Raw genomic sequence first — 21,336 nt, forward strand, 5'->3', positions numbered from 1 at the left:
TCGAGGGCATGGGAGCTATTTTGGTTTATTAACACTGAGAGGCGTTGTAGGTGTTACACAGTCCAGAAGCTCAGTTGAATATGTTTATGAGACCTTAGCAAGACCTGTACTGTGCTACTGCAATTAAGCCTGGACAATAAAGGCAAAAGATGTGAAAAGACTTACAGCCTGTGAAATGAAAGACGAACAGCTGGTTATGACAAATGGGATCACAAAAGAAATGAAGATGTGCCGAAGGAACCAAAAACGGAACCCATCGCACATAGTCAGAACTATCAAAATACCTGGAGAAAACATCTACACAAAATGAGCTCAAAGGAGATCTCAAAATCCACACTACACTGCCGATTAAAAGTCGGCAGGAGAATTTCTTGACGAGATCGTAACAGGTAGTGAAGCCTAATACTTTGAAGGAATATAATGATGATGTTTTGTTTATATTTCACAGTAAAGTCATATTTCTGTTTCCTAAGGTCATTCATTCATATCCCGCTCTCTTTAAATCTAAGCGCACACACACATTAAAACGTACGCAGGTGGTGCCCAACTTTTTTCATAATTTACAGTATAGCAATGAGTGGGTCAGGTAGGACTGTGGTTAAGAAAAGGGGTGACCCTCTTTCTGATTAATTTATTTACACACTGAGTGATTTTCTTAAACAACTTTAGATAAATGCTGAGATGGGTTGTCAAATGTCACTGCAGCTTATTTCTTCCACATTCTGCTCCAACTGAACTAATCGTCTACCTTTGACAAACTGGATGTCACGAGCCGTCAAATATTTACCTATTTCCGTTCGCCAGATCTGTTTACATATAATCTCGATTATTAACGTGAAATGATTAAGGCAGAGAAGTGACAACAACTTACATTCGGGGGTCCTCAGTGTCGAACCCAGCCGTCTGCAAGTAATAGCTCGTGACTGCATCAGGAATCTGCAACAGAAAGTATGTGCATTTTCTACAGCATTCTGTTCCTGACTGACTTAAAAAATGTGTCTGAGATACACCAAGTGTTTGTGAAAATCACACTGTTTCAATCTTCCCAACCTCTCGGTCAAAAGCTGGAAACGAAGCAATAATTCAATCACATAAGTACTGCCTGTACGAACTGCAAAATTTGAAACTTTAAACAATTTAAAGGCTGGAGAAAGTAAAAAAGTGTATATGCTGGAAAATTACTAGGAGGCACAACTACTGGCCAATACATTGCTGTTAGCAGCCCAAATCCCAAGTAGCACAACTGGCAGATGTCTTTTTAATTTTTTCTGGTCTTCTTTCCTGCTTTCCACCAATTTAATTGTACTAGTTATTTCACTTATCGTTTCTTCCTCTTAATCCATTTCACTTCTCACTCCATCCTTCTGTCATCTTCGAACTGTTTCTGGAAAAGTGCTTACCGTATTTACTCGAATCTAAGCCGCACCTGAAAAATGAGACTCGAAATCAAGGAAAAAAAATTTTCCCGAATCTAAGCCGCACCTGAAATTTGAGACTCGAAATTCAAGGGGAGAGAAAAGTTTTAGGTCCCACCTCCAAATCGAAACAAAGTTCGTCTAATTTTAATATGAGACACAATTTAGGTCGAATGAATGACGATACAGCTGCAGTAGTTTGGTTCGAGTCGTAAGCTTAGGTAGCCATTGCTATGCGTCAGGCGCTCCGTCCATATTTATACGGGTACCCTTCCTTTTCACGTGCTTCGTCTGGTTTGAATTGATTGCTTATTTTTCTTTGATCTGATAAGCGCCGTTTTCTTTGTTATAGGTGTTTACGTCACTCTAAGCTGAAAATGCATTACTGTACTGTGTCATGCATTGTTTGTCGCATTCTGATTGTGCGTGTTTACGGCCTGTCGCCACTCGCGGCATGGCCTGCTTTTGTGCGCGCTACCGCCGCTTACAAATAAAAAATAGAGAGGAATCGTCTCATTAGCGAAACATTTGTTGTTACTTACACTATTGCTTTCTTTGATAATGATCAACAAGAACCACATAATAGACTGCATATGATAGATGATGTTCTGAACGAAATTTTAACGAAAATTTTTCTCCATTTGAAAATATTTGCAGGCGGCTTTTTAGTTCATTACATTCTGCACAGAAATTAGAGTCATCTTAGATTTAAAAATCTAGTCAATTGCCGTGCTTCATTTCTGACTGTATCACTATTAGGCATAAGAATAATACAAATATAAACATTACATGATATGTATATTCTTCCGCGTTTGCTGTTGTCTCACTCTAGTTTCGTAGTTTATTAGGCAGACAGGATTTAAATGAGATAGTAGCAAACACGAAACAATACATGGCAAAATGTTTATATTCGTATTATTCTTATGGTGAAGAGAATACTGCATGTGATTCACAATTCATAAAAGTTCCTATTAGCAACCATCTCTTCTCACAGGTAGGAAAAAATTCAGAACGCAGAGTAGGCCATATTGACAAACATCCCAAACAGTCTTGCCAGTCGCATTTTTGTAGTACATTGAAATGCAGCTACATTTGAAGATGAACAATACGGAATTTGTATTTACTTCGTTGGATAATGTAGCAAAATGCAGTGGTCAAAACTCGGGGCGGAGGAAAAAGACTCGTCTTCAACCTTTTTTTTTTTTAATTTATTTACTGACGCAGAGGTTTTGGTGCCAGTATTTATCTTTGTGCCTACAAATCATGCCTTTGTAGCGCTACATACATTCGACGGCAGAAGTTAGTTGTGGCGGCACCCACCAACATTTTTCAGAACTCCCGCTTGCTTTGCACTCGATTCTAAGCCGCAGGCGGTATTTTGGATTACAAAAACCGGAAAAAAAGTGCGGCTTAGATTCGAGTAAATACGGTACTGGTGCATATTTATAGCAATACATTCTTACGTTAATTTCCCAGTATATTTATTGTATAACGCTCTCACTACCATTGGGACATACGTGTCACAGATGTGCTAATGAGAAGACATCACCAGTGCTGGGATTGACTTATTGAAATCGTCTATATGGTAATGTAGGTTAAGGTCCCAGGTCCCAGGTATCACACCCTGCAATCATTCGCCCAGGTAGGATCTCACTTGCAAGTAATTGATGAAAAAATACCAGAATTTCACGTGACGCTCTACAGCTTCGACAAAGATAACTTACACAAATTGTTTGTGTAATGCAACGGTTACAGTATGAGCCTCGTATGCTAGTGGCTGTAGGTTCAAATTTTGTTATGCGTCTTGAAATGCCTAAACACCTCTGATCATTATTTCTAGTCAGTTAATGTGTTTAAATGTAAATTTTTTTATTTCTATTCCTTTGTCACGTAATTTTTAATCACCATATTAACTTTTTCAACTGCTCTCATTTTTCTTCCTGTAATTCTTTTTCCGCTTGGAATCTTTACGTTCATGATTTTAATTATTTACATACATTAAGACCAATTTAATTTCTTCCATTTCATTATCCAATACTTTTGTCCATGCTATTGCGTTCATTATTCATTATTTATATTCCTCTTTTGTTTAAATCTTCATTTGTATTATTTTGTTGATAGTGCAATAAGAATTAATGTTTTTAATGTTTATGTGACAGTTACCATTGAGGAACATGTAAATCTTGTAACGAAAATTACATTTTTGATACCGTTGTACAAATAAATAAAGTATTTCATCGTTTCAAACAATGGAAAATTCAGGGTGGAATGTAACAATATTATGAGAAGGCAAGTTGCTACTCACCACATAGCAGAGATGCTGAGTCGCAGGTAGGCACAACTAAAAGACTTTCACAATTGAAGCTTTTGGCCACTGGCACACGCACACGCACACGCACACACAACACGCGCGCGTGCGCCCACACACACACACACACACACACACACACACACACACACACACAAATGCAGAGAAAGTCTTTTAGTTGTGCCTATCTGTGACTTCGCATCTCCGATATATGGTGAGTAGCAACTTTCAGTCTCATTATATTGTTATTCCATCTTTTGTTTTTTAACCAATGAATCAGTATTTTCAAATGTTTAAATATCATGACAGATAAATGAAACTAATCATATAATTAAATTCAAGTGCTAAAGTTTCAAACTGAAAAAAGAATTATAGAAAGAATAAATGAGAACAATGAAAATGTTAATATGATGATTAAAAATGATGTGACAAAGGAGCAGAAATTGAAAAAAAACTTACATTTGCACACATTAATTCATTAATTGAATAAAAATAATGATCAATAGAGAGTTAATAATAATAATAAAAGATTTGTCCCCCAACCGCTTGTACTTCAGGGATTTACTACAACCATTACGAATGCAAACAATCTGTATAAATTATCTTTTATAAAGCTGTAGAGCATCACGCACGCACGCACGCACACACACACACACACACACACACACACACACACACACACACACACATTATCAATTACTCGCAAACAAGAGACCACCAGAGTGAATGGCTGCAGGGCATAACACCTGCGAATGTCCAGGACATTCTTTTCTTGTTTTGGTATAAGGAACCTGTCACCAAATTTTTAAACTGTCATTCTGAAACACCCTGCAGTTTACAATGTAGAACATGTGATCATTTTCATATAAGCCAAAATGGTCAGGACATGTCAGCCCAAACGATAAGACTGCTTTTGGGCATCACTTGAGAAGCATAAAACATACAGAAGGTAGTATTCAAAATACTATGAAAATTTAACAAAATGGTTCAAATGGCTCTGAGCACTATGGGACTTGACATCTGTGGTCATCAATCCCCTAGAACTTAGAACTACTTAAACCTAACTAACCTAAGGACATCACAAACATCCACGCCCGAGGCAGGATCCGAACCTGCGACCGTAGCGGTCACGCGGTTCCAGACTGAAGTGCCTAGAACCGCACGGCCACACCGGCCGGCTAAAATTTAACAAATACAGCCTACAAGAATGGAGTTAGACATATTTGAAGAATGGGAAATATATAAACAGAAAATAAAGGAGCCAGACAAACTGATGAACACACAGACTGAAATGAAATACAATAATTTTCCAGCTCTTTTTAAAAATGATTCAGTGAAGCAGTTAACTAATGACATATCAGTAATTTATAAAATAGTGTGTTAACGTCTGAGACCCATATCAGTACAGTATACCGATATATGCATTTAGATGTAATGTTACAATCTCTGGAGAGACATGACATATGAACACACAATAACAACTAAAGATGCCTATTAAATTTTTATGTGTAAACAACTAAAGACACCTATCAAATTTTGAACGTGCCAAGACAATTGTAATACAGTCAAACAACATTCATTACATAAATCTGATGCAGAAACAAATGTACTGCGTGCAAACATCACAGACACAAGTGTCACGTGAAATTTATTGCACTACTGTAATCTCCCCACACAAAATGTTGGCAAATTTTGTATTTCATGCTTTATTAATAATATTGAAATGTACGTAATTGTTTGAGAACGAATAAAAAGGTTCCTACGCCCGTGACCTTATCGATTGGATCCTACGTGACTAAAAACCCGTGGCCTAGTCAGATGAGTCCCAATTTCAATTGGTAAGAGCTGACGGTAGGGTCTGAGTGTGGTGTAGACCCAAGTTGTCAACAAGGCAATGTGCCATCTGATGGTAGCTCCATAATGGTGTGGGCTGTATTCACATGGAATGGACTCAGTCCTCTGGTCCAACTGAACCAATCATTGACTGGAAATAGTTCTGTCTGGCTACTTGGACACCATCTGCTGCCACTCACAGAGTTTACATTCCCAAACAACAAACGAATTTTAACGGACGACAAAGCGCCACATCACCCGGAGAATTCGAGCGAACGATTTCGCCACCCAGATCGCCCGACACGAATCCCAATAACGTAATCGGGAGGTCAGATCGTGCACAAAATCCTGCCCCGTCAACACGTTCACAATTACCAATGGCTGCAGAGGCGGCACGGCTTAACACGGGGTGTCCCAAAAAGAATGACCCGATTTTAACTTGTAATAATATTGAGACAAATGTCACTAGGTAACTGAAACAGTGCTAGATGTAATCGGCACGGTCTGGAGTTTCAGAAAAAATCCGCTAGATGTCGCTACGAGCGCTGATCTGGAGCGTGGAGCCAGTCTCGTGCAACACGGCATCCGCGCGACAGAAGGTGTACTGTGGTATTGAATTTAGTCGTACTCAATCAGTGATCACAATTCAGTGGGCGTTTCGTATTCGATTTTGTGCTAAACCAGCATCACCGAAGAACATTCGACGGCGGTATAAAAAGTTTGAAGAAACAGGGTGCCTCTGTAAAGGTAAAAGTTCTGGCCGGCCACGCGTTCCTGAACAAACAGTGGAAACCTCCGACGAGCATTTGAGCAGAGCTCCGGCAAATCTGTCCGTCGTGCTAGCCGAGAACTTATGTTACCGCGCACGACAGTGCGGCTTGCATTACAGCGTCGTTTAGACGTCAAACTGTGCAGATTACAACTGGTACAAGCTCTTCGAGATACTGACAAAGCGAAGCGAGTGGACTTAAGCAATACTAATCTAGAGGACACGGAAGATGGCACTTTTATGTCACGGTCGATATTCAGCGATGAAGCAACTTTCCATATTAGCAGTAAGGCTCACCGTCATAATGTGCGTAGTCACCAAAAGTGAATGTTTTTTGTGCTGTTTTGCAAAGCAAGGTTTATGGACCCTAATTTTTTTGAGGAAGAAACTGTAACAGGAAATTCGTATCTTGCAATGCTACAGAACTGGTTATTTCCACAACTTGAGTCTGACAATTTCATCTATCGGCAAAATGGAGCACCTCCGCACTGGCACAACAACGTGCAGTTTCCTCGACGTTGGATAGGGCGTACAGGACCACGAGACCAGTCTGTACACTCTTGGCCTCCTAGGTCCCCTGACTTAACACCGTGTGATTTCCTCCTGTGGGGACATATTAAACAATGTGTTTACGATCCTCCCTTACCTCGTGACACTGATGAACTAAAAACCAGAATATCAGCTGCTGTAGCTTCAGTCACAGAAGACACCTTATGCTCAGTTTGGGATGACTTCGGCTATCAGCTAGATGTCATCTGTGTAGCCAATGGAGGACATATTGAACATTTGTGACGGATTTTTATAAACTGTCTTTTCTGAGTAATTTAGTATGCAATTTGTTGGTGTTAAGCCCTTCTTCCTAATAAATAATTCTATTTAAAATTGAGTCACTGTTTTTGGGACACACTGTATTTCTGCAGGGAACTTCGAACAGCTCGTCGAGTCTGCGCCGTGTCGGGCTGCCACAGCACACTGGGCGAAAGGAGGGTCGACGCAATATCGGGAGGTATCCCGTAACTTTTACCACCTCGGTGTAAAAATGACGGTGTTGTTTATGTGTTTACTGTGTGTGAGAAATGGAAGCAACGTAAGGCATGACAGATGAACTGAGGAGGACATAAAAAGCAGACTAGCACAGCAAGGAGAGCTATCCTGGGTGAAATAAGTGTGGTAGTGTCAAACAATGACCCTAATTCGATGAAAAAATTTCTGAAAACACACGTCTGGAGCACGGCATTATACAATAGCAGGGGGATGCCGAGAAGAAGAGAATCACAGTGTTTAGTATGTGGCACTGTACAAGGGAGCTGGACGGTACAACAAGAGATTCTTCAGAATAGCACACTTCACTTTTATCCTCTCAGGCTGATGAAAGATGTCTGTGAGAACTCGAAATATAGTTTACATACCACTTGTTTTTTAGATATCATGGCTTGCCAGTGCCTCAGAGGTTGAGAAGCAAAAGGACGTGTGTGGGAAGGTAAACAAAAAAAACTGAAGAATCATCACAAGAACTGACACAAGCTACGAAGTAAAAGAGATCTGTTCACCCACGACGGTAACAGAAGTTGTGTACGAAAATACTGAACATAAAATACAGAAGAGTTACTGCTAAGCTGTTTACGTCGATTAGTAGCTTGGACAGATTGGAGCTCTCTTCCAGCACTTGCACACTGCAGCAAGATGAAAACCTACACCTACACAGATATTATGCAAATCACACTTAAATGCCGGGCACAGGGTTCTTTTCGAACCACTTTCACAACAATTCTCTGTTATCCTCTCTCGAACAGTGCACGGAAAAAAATTTTCTGTGCCAGTTCTGATTCCTCTTATTTTATGATGATGATCATTTTTCCCTATGTAAGTCGGTGTCAACAAAACATTTTCACATTTGGAGGAGAAAGTTGGTGATCCAAATTTCGTGACAAGATCCCACCACGACAAGAAATGTCTTCATTTTAATGATGTCCACCCCAAAACTTTTATCATGTCTGTGACACTCTCTCCCCTACTGCTCGATAATACAAAACGTGCTGCTTTTCTTTGAACTTTCTCTACATACTCTGTAAATCCTATCTGGTAAGGATCCCACACTGTGCTGCAGTACTTCAGAAGAGGACAGGCAAGCATACTGTAGGCACTCTCTTCAGTAGATCTGTTGCATCTTCTATGGGTTCTGCCAATAAATCACAGTCTTTGTTTCACCTTCCCCACCACATTTTCTAAGTGTTGTTTACAATTTAAATTGCTCGTAACTCTATCTGCTAGGTATTTAGTTGAATTTACGTCCTTTAGATTTGATCGATTTCTCGTGTAACCGAAGTTCAATAGATTTCTTTTAGCACTCATGTGGATGACCTCACACTTTTCATTATTTAACGTCAATTGTCAATTTTTGCACCATGCAGACATCTTATCTAAATCACTTTGCAATTGATTTTGATTTTCTAATGACTTTAATAGATGACAAATGACAACATCACCTGCAAACAACCCAAGATGGTTGCTCAGATTGACTTCTAAATCATTTATATACACAAGGAACAACAGAGGGCCTATAACACTATCTTGGGGAACACCAGAAATCACTTCTGTTTTACTCATTGACTTTCCACCAATTACTATGAACTGTGGCCTCTCTAACAGGAAATTACGAATAGTCACATAACTGAGACGATATTCCATAAGCGTGCAATTTCCCTACAAGCCATTTGTGACGAACAGTGTGAAAAGCCTTCTGGAAATCTAGAAACAAGGAATCAATTTGAAATCCAATAGCAGTCAACACTTCCCGTGAGTAAAGAGCTAGTTGTGTTTCACAAGAACGGTGTCTTCTAAACCTGTGTTGACTGTGTGTCAATACACCATTCTCTTCTAGGTAATTCACAATGTTCGAACACAACATATGTTACAAAATCCTGCTGCATATAAGCATTAAAATTAAGGACCTGTAACTTACTGGATTACTCCTATTGCCTTTCTTGAATACTAGTGTGACCTGTGCAACTTTCCAGTCCTCAGGTACGGATCTTTCGTCGAGCGAGTGCTTATATATGACTGATAAGAATGAAGCTATTGTATTGCTATACTCTGAAAGGAACCTAATTGGTATCCAGTCTGGACCAGAAGACTTCCTTTTTATTAAGTGATGTAAGTTGCTTCACTACGCAGAGGACAGCTGCTTCTAAGTTACTCACGGTGACGGCTGTTCTTAATTAGAATTCTCGAATATTTACTTTGTCATCTTTTGTGAACGAATTTCGGAAGGCTCTGTTTAGTAACTCTGCTTTAGCAGCATTGTCACCGATTGTGTCTTGCCGCTAGCATACTTTACAACTGAGCAGAATCTCTCTGGATTTTCTGCCAGGTTTCGAGACAAAGTTTCATTGTGGAAACTGTTAGAAGCATCTTGCACTGACGTCTATGCCAAAGTTCAAGCTCCTGTAAAAGATCACCAATCTTGGGGGTTTTGCATTTGTTTAAATTTGGCACTTTTTGTTGTTGTTTCTGCACCAGTGTTCTGTCCTGTTTTGTGTACCACAGGGGATCAGCTCCGCCGTTTGTTAATTTATTTGGTTTGTTGTTGTTGTGGTCTTCAGTCCTGAGACTGGTTTGATGCAGCTCTCCATGCTACTCTATCCTGTGCAAGCTTCATCATCTCCCAGTACCTACTGCAACCTACATCCTTCTGAATCTGCTTAGTGTAGTCATCTCTTGGTCTCCCTCTACGATTTTTACCCTCCACGCTGCCCTCCAATACTAAATTGGTGATCCCTTGATGCCTCAAAACATGTCCTACCAACCGATCCCTTCTTCTGGTCAAGTTGTGCCACAAACTCCTCTTCTCCCCAATCCTATTCAATATCTCCTCATTAGTTATGTGATCTACCCATCTAATCTTCAGCATTCTTCTGTAGCACCACATTTCGAAAGCTTCTATTCTCTTCTTGTCCAAACTATTTACCGCCCATGTTTCACTTCCATACATGGCTACACTCCATACAAATACTTTCAGAAATGACTTCCTGACACTTAAATATATACTCGATGTTAATAAATTTCTCTTCTTCAGAAACACTTTCCTTGCCATTGCCAGTCTACATTTTATATCCTCTCTATATTTGGTATAAATCTCTAAATTGCTGTAAATGAATTCAAGCCACATCTGGTCTACACTTACACTGTTAATTTGGAAAGAATGGAGACTGCCCCTCACGAAGGCATCAACCGAATTTAAATCTGCTTTTTTGAAGAGATATATTTTTTGCTTATTTTTGGAGGATTTGGGAGTTACAGTGTTCAATCTTGCTACAACAACACTGTGTTCACTAATCTCAGTAACCATTTTGACACTCGTTATTAGCTCAGGATTATTTGTTGCTAAGAGGTCAGGTGTGTTTTCGCAACCATTTACTATTCAAATGTGCTCAGAAACAAACTGCTCAAAATAACTTTCAGAGAATGCATTTAGCACGATTTCAGATGATGTTTTATGCGTACCTCCGGATTTAAACGTGTATTTTCGTCAACACATCGAGGCTAAATTGAGGTCACCAGCAACTACAAACCTGACAGTACAGGACCGGAAATTGAGTATGAGGTAAAACTGACAGACACGCTTCAGGATGACAGATTGCACACGGAGTACAGTTCATAACCGACCGTGAAACATCCACTTGATAAGGAATGGTGGTTGTTGTTGAAGTTGCAGTGTTGTTTCTCTTTCTGTATATAATTGGTATTATATACTCAAAAAACAAAGATGATGTGACTTACCAAATGAAAGTGCTGGCAGGTCGACAGACACACAAACACACACAAACGTACACACAAAATTCAAGCTTTCGCAACAAACTGTTGCCTCATCAGGAAAGAGGGAAGGAGAGGGAAAGACGAAAGGATGTGGGTTTTAAGGGAGAGGGTAAGGAGTCATTCCAATCCCGGGAGCGGAAAGACTTACCTTGGGGGAAAAAATGACGGGTATACACTCGCACACACACACATATCCATCCACACATATACAGACACAAGCAGACATATACAGAGTCTGCTTGTGTCTGTATATGTGTGGATGGATATGTGTGTGTGTGTGTGTGCGAGTGTATACCCGTCATTTTTTCCCCCAAGGTAAGTCTTTCCACTCCCGGGATTGGAATGACTCCTTACCCTCGCCCTTAAAACCCACATCCTTTCGTCTTTCCCTCTCCTTCCCTCTTTCCTGATGAGGCAACAGTTTGTTGCGAAAGCTTGAATTTTGTGTGTATGTTTGTGTGTGTTTGTGTGTCTGTCGACCTGCCAGCACTTTCATCTGGTAAGTCACATCATCTTTGTTTTTAGATATATTTTTCCTATGTGGAATGTTTCCCTCTATTATAACCGTATTATATACTCACATACAGTGCTGTTTCCCATTATGTCTCTTTTTTTAATGACAACAAACTCAGAATCTGTACCCTGCTAATCCCACTTTTTCCCCTTCAATCACATGTCTGGTTCGATGCAGCCTGCCACAACTTCCTCAGCTGTGCCAACCTCATTGTCTGTGAGTAGTACTTTCCAATGCTAATACGTGAAAAACATTGACCGGAGAACAGGACAGAATGGAGAATGCGTGCCAAAACACTGAGGAATATCTTCCATTGTATTGGAGGCAACTGTAGAGTGTTAACAACTGCAGGGAAACGCAGAGATTGGAATACGTCCAATAAATAATTTACAAATAACTCTACGGTTGGGTCATCTGCAACTGTGGTAGCACATTTTATAGGAAGAACTCTGCAAACAGCCGTACCTTGAACTAATTTCATTAAGGCACTACTTGTTTCATGTATTGTAGCCACATCGCCAGGTGCATATAAAAATTAAAACACGGTAAACAAATAGTGGAGAATATAGCAGGCCCAACTTTCACCACGTCTTTAGGATAGATAGTCAATGAATAAACTTCACACACTACGTAAACAGGAAGTGGCAGCAAGTTGGCACGACACGGAGCCATCCAGGTGAGCCACAGAAACCACTGCCTGTACTGCTCTCGTGGAGGGAGGCGGTGAAGCAAATACGAGGGCAGTTCAATAAGTAATGCAACACATTTTTTTCTGAAACAGGGGTTGTTTTATTCAGCATTGAAATACACCAGGTTATTCCCCAATCTTTTAGCTACACAACACTATTTTTCAACGTAATCTCCATTCAATGCTACGGCCTTACGCCACCTTGAAATGAGGGCCTGTATGCCTGCACGGTACCATTCCACTGGTCGATGTCGGAGCCAACATCGTACTGCATCAATAACTTCTTCATCATCCGCGTAGTGCCTCCCACGGATTGCGTCCTTCATTGGGCCAAACATATGGAAATCCGACGGTGCGAGATCGGGACTGTAGGGTGCATGAGGAAGAACAGTCCACTGAAGTTTTGTGAGCTCCTCTCGGGTGCGAAGACTTGTGTGAGGTCTTGCGTTGTCATGAAGAAGGAGAAGTTCGTTCTGATTTTTGTGCCTACGAACACACTGAAGTCGTTTCTTCAATTTCTGAAGAGTAGCACAATACACTTCAGAGTTGATCGTTTGACCACGGGGAAGGACATCGAACAGAATAACCCCTTCAGTGTCCCAGAAGACTGTAACCGTGACTTTACCGGCTGAGGGTATGGCTTTAAGCTTTTTCTCGGTAGGGGAGTGGGTGTGGCGCCACTCCATTGATTGCCGTTTTGTTTCAGGTTCGAAGTGATGAACCCACGTTTCATCGCCTGTAACAATCTTTGACAAGAAATTGTCACCCTCAGCCACATGACGAGCAAGCAATTCCGCACAGATGGTTCTCCTTTGCTCTTTATGGTGTTCGGTTAGACAACGAGGGACCCAGCGGGAACAAACCTTTGAATATCCCAACTGGTGAACAATTGTGACAGCACTACCAACAGAGATGTCAAGTTGAGCACTGAGTTGTTTGATGGTGATCCGTCTATCATCTCGAACGAGTGTGTTCGCACGCTCCGCCATTGCAGGAGTCACAGCTGTGCACGGCCGGCCCGCACGCGGGAGATCAGACAGTCTCGCTTGACCTTGCGGCGATGATGACACACGCTTTGTCCAACGACTCACCGTGCTTTTGTCCACTGCCAGATCACCGTAGACATTCTGCAAGCGCCTACGAATATCTGAGATGCCCTGGTTTTCCGCCAAAAGAAACTTGATCACTGCCCGTTGTTTGCAACGCACATCCGTTACAGACGCCATTTTAACAGCTCCGTACAGCGCTGCCACCTGTCGGAAGTCAATGAAACTATACGAGACGAAGCGGGAATGTTTGAAAATATTCCACAAGAAATTTCCGGTTTTTTCAACCAAAATTGGCCGAGAAAAAAAATGTGTTGCATTACTTATTGAACTGCCCTCGTACTTCCATCATGTAGCTCCGATCGACAGTGTGGCCGGCGGCTGCCGACGCTCACCCGGTCGGCTCCGTGTCACGTAGACTCGGTGGCGCGTCCTCGTTACGTAGCGTACAAAGTTTTCTGTTCACCAACTGTTTATTCGTCGACTATCTGCCTTACAGACATGGTGAAGGTTGGGCCTTCAATATTCTCCCCTAATTATTTATCATATTTTAATTTTTGTACGTACTGGATGATGTGTCTACAAGCCATGAAATCGGTCGTGCCTTAATAAAATTGGTTAGAGATACAGCTCTTTGTGAACTTCTCACTACAATAATAAGTAATAAGTTACACTGCTGGGAGCAAATGCAACTCTGAGATGAAGAGGCTCGCACAGCAGACAAAGTCAGGGTGGGCCGCATTAACAAGTCGGAAGACATACGAGAATAAAAGAACACAAAGTACGAGTATGCTGCCATTAAAAAAGAAACACAATTTCACATTAATAGATAATACCAATAATATTATATAATAGAGGGAAACATTCCACGCAGGAAAAATATATCTAAAAACAAAGATGATGTGACTTACCAAACGAAAGCGCTGGCAGGTCGAAAGACACACAAACAAACACAAACATACACACAAATTTCAAGCTTTCGCAACCAACGGTTGCTTCGTCAGGAAAGAGGGAAGGACGAAAGGATGTGGGTTTTAAGGGGGAGGGTAAGGAGTCATTCCAGTCCCGGGAGCGGAAAGACTTACCTTAGGGGGAAAAAAGGACAGGTATACACTCGCACACACACACATATCCATCCGCACATATATAGACACCGGCAGACATATGTAAATGCAAAGCAGTTGGGCAGAGATGTCAGTCGAGGCGGAAGTACAGAGGCAAAGATGATGTTGATAATATTATATATAATATATATTATACATTACACATATTATATTATGTAAAGGATGGATATTGTGGAGATGCTGACTCACAGATAGGCACAATGAAAAGACTGTGAGTTGTGTTTACAGGTGTGTGTGTGTGTGGGGGGGGGTCTAATTTCCACGAATGGTTTTGGCCGATATTTAACAGTCTTTTTGTTGTGCCTACCTGTGACTCAGCATCTCTGCTATACAGTGAGTAGTAATCTATTTCTTTCCTAATGCTGTCATTATCCCATCCCGGATTTTCCATTGTTCGATTAAACACAAAAAGAGATGCAACACCACAAGTTCGTCACTGTTCCCGATGACGGTGACAGGATCGGTCACCGAAATACCGAGCCCTTCCGACACTGACAGTCAGACACTGACTTGCGAATTATTTTGTTACAATATGCACCGGGAGCAACTGAATGACGATTTGCGGTCTGCGTTAATAAGACGACACAGAGCGACACTCACCGTGGGTGTGTAGTCCTCGAGCTGGGTGAGGAAGTCGCAGAGCGGTTGCCCGGCCGACCGCCCGCCCGGACCCGCCCCCGCCAGCTCGTCTTCCGCCCCCGGGCCGCCACCGTCGGCGTCCTCCCCGCCCACCTCCCGCTTGGTGCCACCCGAGATGCCGGTGCCGGTCACGTCGTTCGAGCTCTGGCTGTTGGAGTTGTCGCCGACGGAGCCGGGGCCCGTCGCGGACTGCAGCGAGCCTCCGACCGCGGAGCTGCCTCCCTGCGGGCAGTAGGTGACAAAACGTGTCGGTGCGGCCGGATAGAGAGAAATCTGTCTACTCGAGTGACATTTCGTTTTATGAACCCCTTCCTCTGCTCCTCAGAAGTTTGTAGCTGCCCTTCCTTTGGATCTTGGTAAGACTGTTACAAATGATTCTAAATCTAGTGATCACAGTTATGGTCAGGTTACTTCTTTTAAAATAAGTTCTACAAACAGAAAAACACTTCTGATTTTTATTCCAGTGCTAAATATTAAAAGGAAAAACAATGCACTTAAGGTAATTCCCAAGGTCTTTAAAAGATTTTTACCAAAAGCAAAATACTTTGTCCTATTTTATTGTTCTATCTGCAATAAAAATGTGCTAGATAGAAACACTGAAAATACACAATGTGTGTATTTTTATTTCAATGACAGAATTTTTTGATTCTAAAATTATCAAACTCACTTCACTCTCCATCAGAAACTGGGGAAAAGAAAGAAAAAAAAAATCACTTAGCTTTAAACTGACTTGTTAAACATAAAGCAAACCACTGTTTAACTGTATAATTTGTATATTAGATGTAAACTAACTAACCAGTAGGTAGTTAAATTTTAGAAAATTTGGCATTGTACTGAAAAGCAAACATATATTTTTGTGTGATACAATAGAGAAATTGAGTGGTAAACTGGAGTTCAGTTTCTGGTGACAACACCCTTCACAGAAATACACATTTCTCTATACGAGGGAGGGACCCAAAAATAACTGGAATTTCTTTCTAGAAAGCATATACATTATTCTTTTCAAATAAAACCTTAATCTCCTTCGAAGTACTCTCCATTAGCATTAATACACTTGTCCAAATGTTCATTCCAGTGTTCGAAGCAACTGTTAAATTCGTCCTCTTTGATACCTGCTAGCACTTTCACGACATTGCGTTTTACGTCTTCCACATCCGCAAAACGCTCCCCTCTCAAGTCTCTTTTCACCCTCGGGAATAGGAAGAAGTCCGAGGGTGCTAAATCTGGTGAATAGGGCACCTGGGTCAAGGTAGTCGCCTTCATTGAGGCGAGAAACTTCTGCGAAGACGTTTCATCACCTCCAAATAGAATTGTTGGTTTACTGTCTGGTTTTCAGGGACAAATTCAGAGTGTACGATCCCTTTGATGTCAAAAAAACAGATCAACATCGTTTTCACATTCAATTTCACTTGTCGAGCTTTTTTTGCGGGAGGTGAGCCAGGTGACTTCCATTGTGCTGACTGTTGTTTACTTTCTGGATCGTACCCATAGCACCGTGACTCATCACCTGTAATGATTTTGTTGAAAAAATGTGGATCATCTTTGAACGCGTCGTTCATTTCGAGACAGGCTCGAACGTGACGATCCCTCTGATATCCGGTAAGAAGTTTTGGCACGAATTTTGCTGCCACTCTTCGCATCCCCAAATCGATGGTCAAGATGCACTGAAATGAGCTCCAGGACAACCCGGACAAGTTCTCGAGTCGGTCGATTGTCCTGCGTCGATCTTCACTGATCAATCACGGATTTTGTCGATCTTATCTTCACTCTGTGCAGTTGAAGGTCGACCGGAACAGGGCTGATCTTCAACCACCATTTCTCCCTTTTTAAACCGAAAAAACCATTCGTACACTTGCGTTTTACTAAGAGCACGGTCTCTGTAGGCTGTCCGAATCATCGCAACAGTTTCTGCTGCGTTCTTGCCGAGTGAGAAACAAAACTTCACTGCCGCACATTGTTCGTAAGAACTAGCCGTATCCTCGTGTCACGTCTGCACTGTACGCACACTCAGAGAACTGCCAAAGAAACCACACTTCTCACTGTCGGGAGACGCCGCTTGGCAACCTGCTACTACAAGTACACGATGTGCAGCATTACGATTCCGGTTACTTTTGGGTCCCCCCTCGTATAGGACATACATCAGCGTTACACACCTTATTGACAGTATTCATTTGTCAGAGGAAAAAAGAATATTGTAACTAAACATGTATTTAAAAAAAGTAATATTGAATTGTGCACATAATAGCATACGCTTCTGCAGATGCAGACTATTTCAATAAAATTCTTTTTTACTTTGTGATGCACAGTAAGAACTGTCTCGGAAAATTAGCTGTTAAATGTACGACGAGGTGTTAGTGGTAATGTGGGCAAAATTCTATGCTGAATAAGAGACTTTCCGGGTTGCAGAGACAAGTCCCAAATGTCAAGAGCACACGAGCTAATCTGCGATTTTGCAGTTGTCTACACCAGTGAGAGGGGGCACACACATTGCGGAGCACGAACATACGTGCAGCTGAGTCACCGTACTAAATTGGCAGTGGCAGAACGTGCAGATATGTTGGCAGTTCAACACAACTTAAACGTGCCCCAGTTTTAGTGGTTCAGCCAGTTACTACTAAGCAAAAGACCAGCAAAGCAGTCTCTATAGCAAACCATCCCTCTGACACAAAACCTGAGAAGACCTGTACAGTTTCGCCGTTTCAGCTGCCAATACCGTATTTACTCGAATCTAAGCCGCATTTTTTTCCGGTTATTGTAATCCAAAGAAACGCCTGTGGCTTAGAATTGAGTGCAAAGTAAGTGGAAGTTCTGAAAAATGTTGGTAGGTGCTGCCCCAACTAACTTCTGCCGTCGATTATATGTACCGCTACACAGGCATGCTCTGCATGCACAAAGATAAATATTGGCGTCAAAACCTCTGTGTCAGTAAATAAATCAAAAGACAAGATAGAAGAATGTATCTATTATGCCATGTATTGTGTCGTGTTTGCTGCTATCTCATTTAAATCCTGTCTGAATAATAAACTACGGAACTAGAGTGAGACAACAGCAAACGCAGAAGAATACACATATTGTGTCACGTTTATATTCGTATTATTCTTATGCTGAATAGTGATACAGTCAGAAATGAAGCATAGCAACTGACTAGATTTTTAAATCTAAGATGACGCTACTTTCTGTGCAGAATGTAATGTACTAAAGAGGCGTCTGCAAAGATTTTGAAACGGAGAAAAATTTTTGCTAAACTCTCGTTCAGAACATCATCTATCATACGCAGTCTATTATTTGATTCTTGTTGACCATTATCAAAGAAAGCAGCAGTGTAAGTAACAACAAATAGCAGTCTCTTGCCATTGTTTCGCTTATGAGACAATTCCTCTCTTTTTTTATTGTAAGCCGCGTTAGCGCACAAAAGCAAGCTGTGCCGCGAGCGGCGGCAGGTCGTAAACACTCATTATCAGAATGCGACAAACAATGCGTGACACAGTACAATAATGCATTTTCAGCTTAGAGTGACGTAAACACCTATAACAAAGAGAACGACACTTATCAGATCAAAGCAAAACAAGCAATCGATTCAAACCAGACGAAGCACCTGAAAAAGGAAGGGTACCCGTATAAACACGGACGGAGTGCCTGGCACATAGCAATGGCTACTTGGTAAAGCTTAACAGTTAAGATTACGACTCAAACCAAACTACTGCAGCTGTATCTTCATCAATTCAGCCTAAATTGTGTCCCATGTTACAATGGACCAACTTTGTTTCGATTTGGAGGTGCGGTCTAAAACTTTTCTCTCCCCTTGAATTTCGAGTCTCAAATTTCAGATGCGGCTTAGATTCGGGAAGTTCTTTTTCCCTCGATTTTGAGTCTCATTTTTCAGGTGGGGCTTAGATTCGAGTGAGGCTTAGATTCGAGTAAATACTGTAACCGCCATCAATGGGCCAAACACACTCGGGGAGCTGGCTCACGTGCACCATAAATGCCAGATTGCAGGTAACGGGAAACCTTGACAGGTACAGGCGTTACCGGCAGCTACGTAAGCAGCTCTACGTATCAGTAGCAGCTTCTGCCTGCGACCGAGACAGCTTTCCGACTGAGGTAAAGCACTCGGTAACAACATTCGAAAGGAACAGGTAAGAACGGCACAAATCGCTAGTATGCATTTCATTTGACAGCAATACTCGCAGCAGAGTCAATAGAACCTTAGAGTGACACAAAGTCAAATGCTTTTTAAGGAACTTCCTCCATTCGTAATTGTTCATTTATTTTACACAATCACGACTTTGGCTTCGTAGCCGTTCTCATGTGCATGCTGAAATGTTAAAATGTCTGCGACATATTTTAACACTGCCAACGGCCTAACACCGGTTCCCGTCAGATCACCGAAGTTAAGCGATGTCGGGCTGGGCTAGTGCTCGGACGGGTGACCGTCCAGTCTGTCGAGAGCTGTTCGCAAGTGGGCTCCACTCGGCCATTGTGAGGCAAACTGAGGAGCTACTCGATTGAGAAGTAGCGGCCCAGGTCTCGTAAACAGACATACGGCCGGGAGAGCGGTGTGCTGACCACACGCCCCTCCACATCCGCATCCAGTGACGCCTGTGGGCTGAGAATGACACGGCAGCCGATCGGTAGTGTCGGGCCTCCTGGGCCTGTTCGGGCAGAGTCTAGTTTAGTATAACATTTCAACATGTGGCTGAGAATAGCTGTTGTTGTTGTTGTGGTCTTCAGTCCTGAGACTGGTTTGATGCAGCTCTCCATGCTACTCTATCCTGTGCAAGCTTCTTCATCTCCCAGTACCTACTGCAACCTACATCCTTCTGAATCTGCTTAGTGTATTGATCTCTTGGTCTCCCTCTACGATTTTTACCCTCCACGCTGCCCTCCAATGCTAAATTTGTGATCCCTTGATGCCTCAAAACATGTCCTACCAACCGATCCCTTCTTCTAGTCAAGTTGTGCCACAAACTTCCCTTCTCCCCAATCCTATTCAGTACCTCCTCATTAGTTACGTGATCTACCCACCTTATCTTCAGCATTCTTCTGTAGCACCACATTTCGAAAGCTTCTATTCTCTTCTTGTCCAAACTGGTTATCGTCCATGTTTCACTTCCATACATGGCTACACTCCATACAAATACTTTCAGAAACGACTTCCTGACACTTAAATCTATACTCGATGTTAAATTTTTCTTCTTCAGAAACGATTTCCTTTCCATTGCCAGTCTACATTTTATATCCTCTCTACTTCGACCATCACCAGTTATTTTACTCCCTAAATAGCAAAACTCCTTTACTACTTTAAGTGTCTCATTTCCTAATCTAATTCCCTCAGCATCACCCGATTTAATTTGACTACATTCCATTATCCTCGTTTTGCTTTTGTTGATGTTCATCTTATATCCTCCTTTCAAGACACTGTCCATTCCGTTCAACTGCTCTTCCAAGTCCTTTGCTGTCTCTGACAGCATTACAATGTCATCGGCGAACCTCAAAGTTTTTTACTTCTTCTCCATGAATTTTAATACCTACTCTGAATTTTTCTTTTGTTTCCTTTACTGCTTGCTCAATATACAGATTGAATAACATCGGGGAGAGGCTACAACCCTGTCTCACTCCTTTCCCAACCACTGCTTCCCTTTCATGCCCCTCGACTCTTATAACTGCCATCTGGTTTCTGTACAAATTGTAAATAGCCTTTCGCTCCCTGTATTTTACCCCTGCCAACTTCAGAATTTGAAAGAGAGTATTCCAGTTAACGTTGTCAAAAGCTTTCTCTAAGTCTACAAATGCTAGAAATAGAATAGCTAGAATAGAATAGCTACAAAACTAAAATCGTGATTGTGTATACTCAATGAACAACTGACAGTGAAATGGCAAAAATTTCTTTCAAAGAATTCTATATGATTTTTGTCCCGATTTTTGTCCCACAAGAAGGAAAGCTCAATCTCAAATATGTATTTCACCGAAACCCCTAAGACCTTCAGATTATTAGGTTCAGCAAAGGACAATCTAGGCCTCTGAAAACTGGTGGTCTAGGAAATCCCCTGCTAGTGTGGAAAGGTGTACACTGGGGTAAATGTATGCACGGTAGAATAGAAGTACCATGAACGCAGATACCACCCTGAATTACGCCACGACCACCAAACTGCCCGTGGCCGATATTAATATAAAACTTGGCCGCA

General features: G+C 41.7%; 1 protein-coding gene across 1 annotated transcript in view; it reads right to left on the reverse strand.

Moving 5' to 3' along the window:
* The window catches only part of LOC126213576 (transcription initiation factor TFIID subunit 10-like), a 128,730-nt gene that overhangs the window by 35,423 nt on the left and 71,971 nt on the right, over positions 1 to 21,336 (reverse strand). Inside the window, exons 3-4 of the mRNA XM_049941424.1 lie at positions 15,113 to 15,373; positions 872 to 936 (exon numbers count right to left, since the gene is read on the reverse strand). Of these exons, the coding sequence (XP_049797381.1) occupies positions 872 to 936; positions 15,113 to 15,373 (326 nt within the window). The remainder of the gene's footprint in view (positions 1 to 871; positions 937 to 15,112; positions 15,374 to 21,336) is intronic.

The sequence above is a fragment of the Schistocerca nitens genome, chromosome 11 (assembly GCF_023898315.1).
Source record: "Schistocerca nitens isolate TAMUIC-IGC-003100 chromosome 11, iqSchNite1.1, whole genome shotgun sequence".
Taxonomy (NCBI): Eukaryota; Metazoa; Arthropoda; class Insecta; order Orthoptera; family Acrididae; genus Schistocerca; species Schistocerca nitens.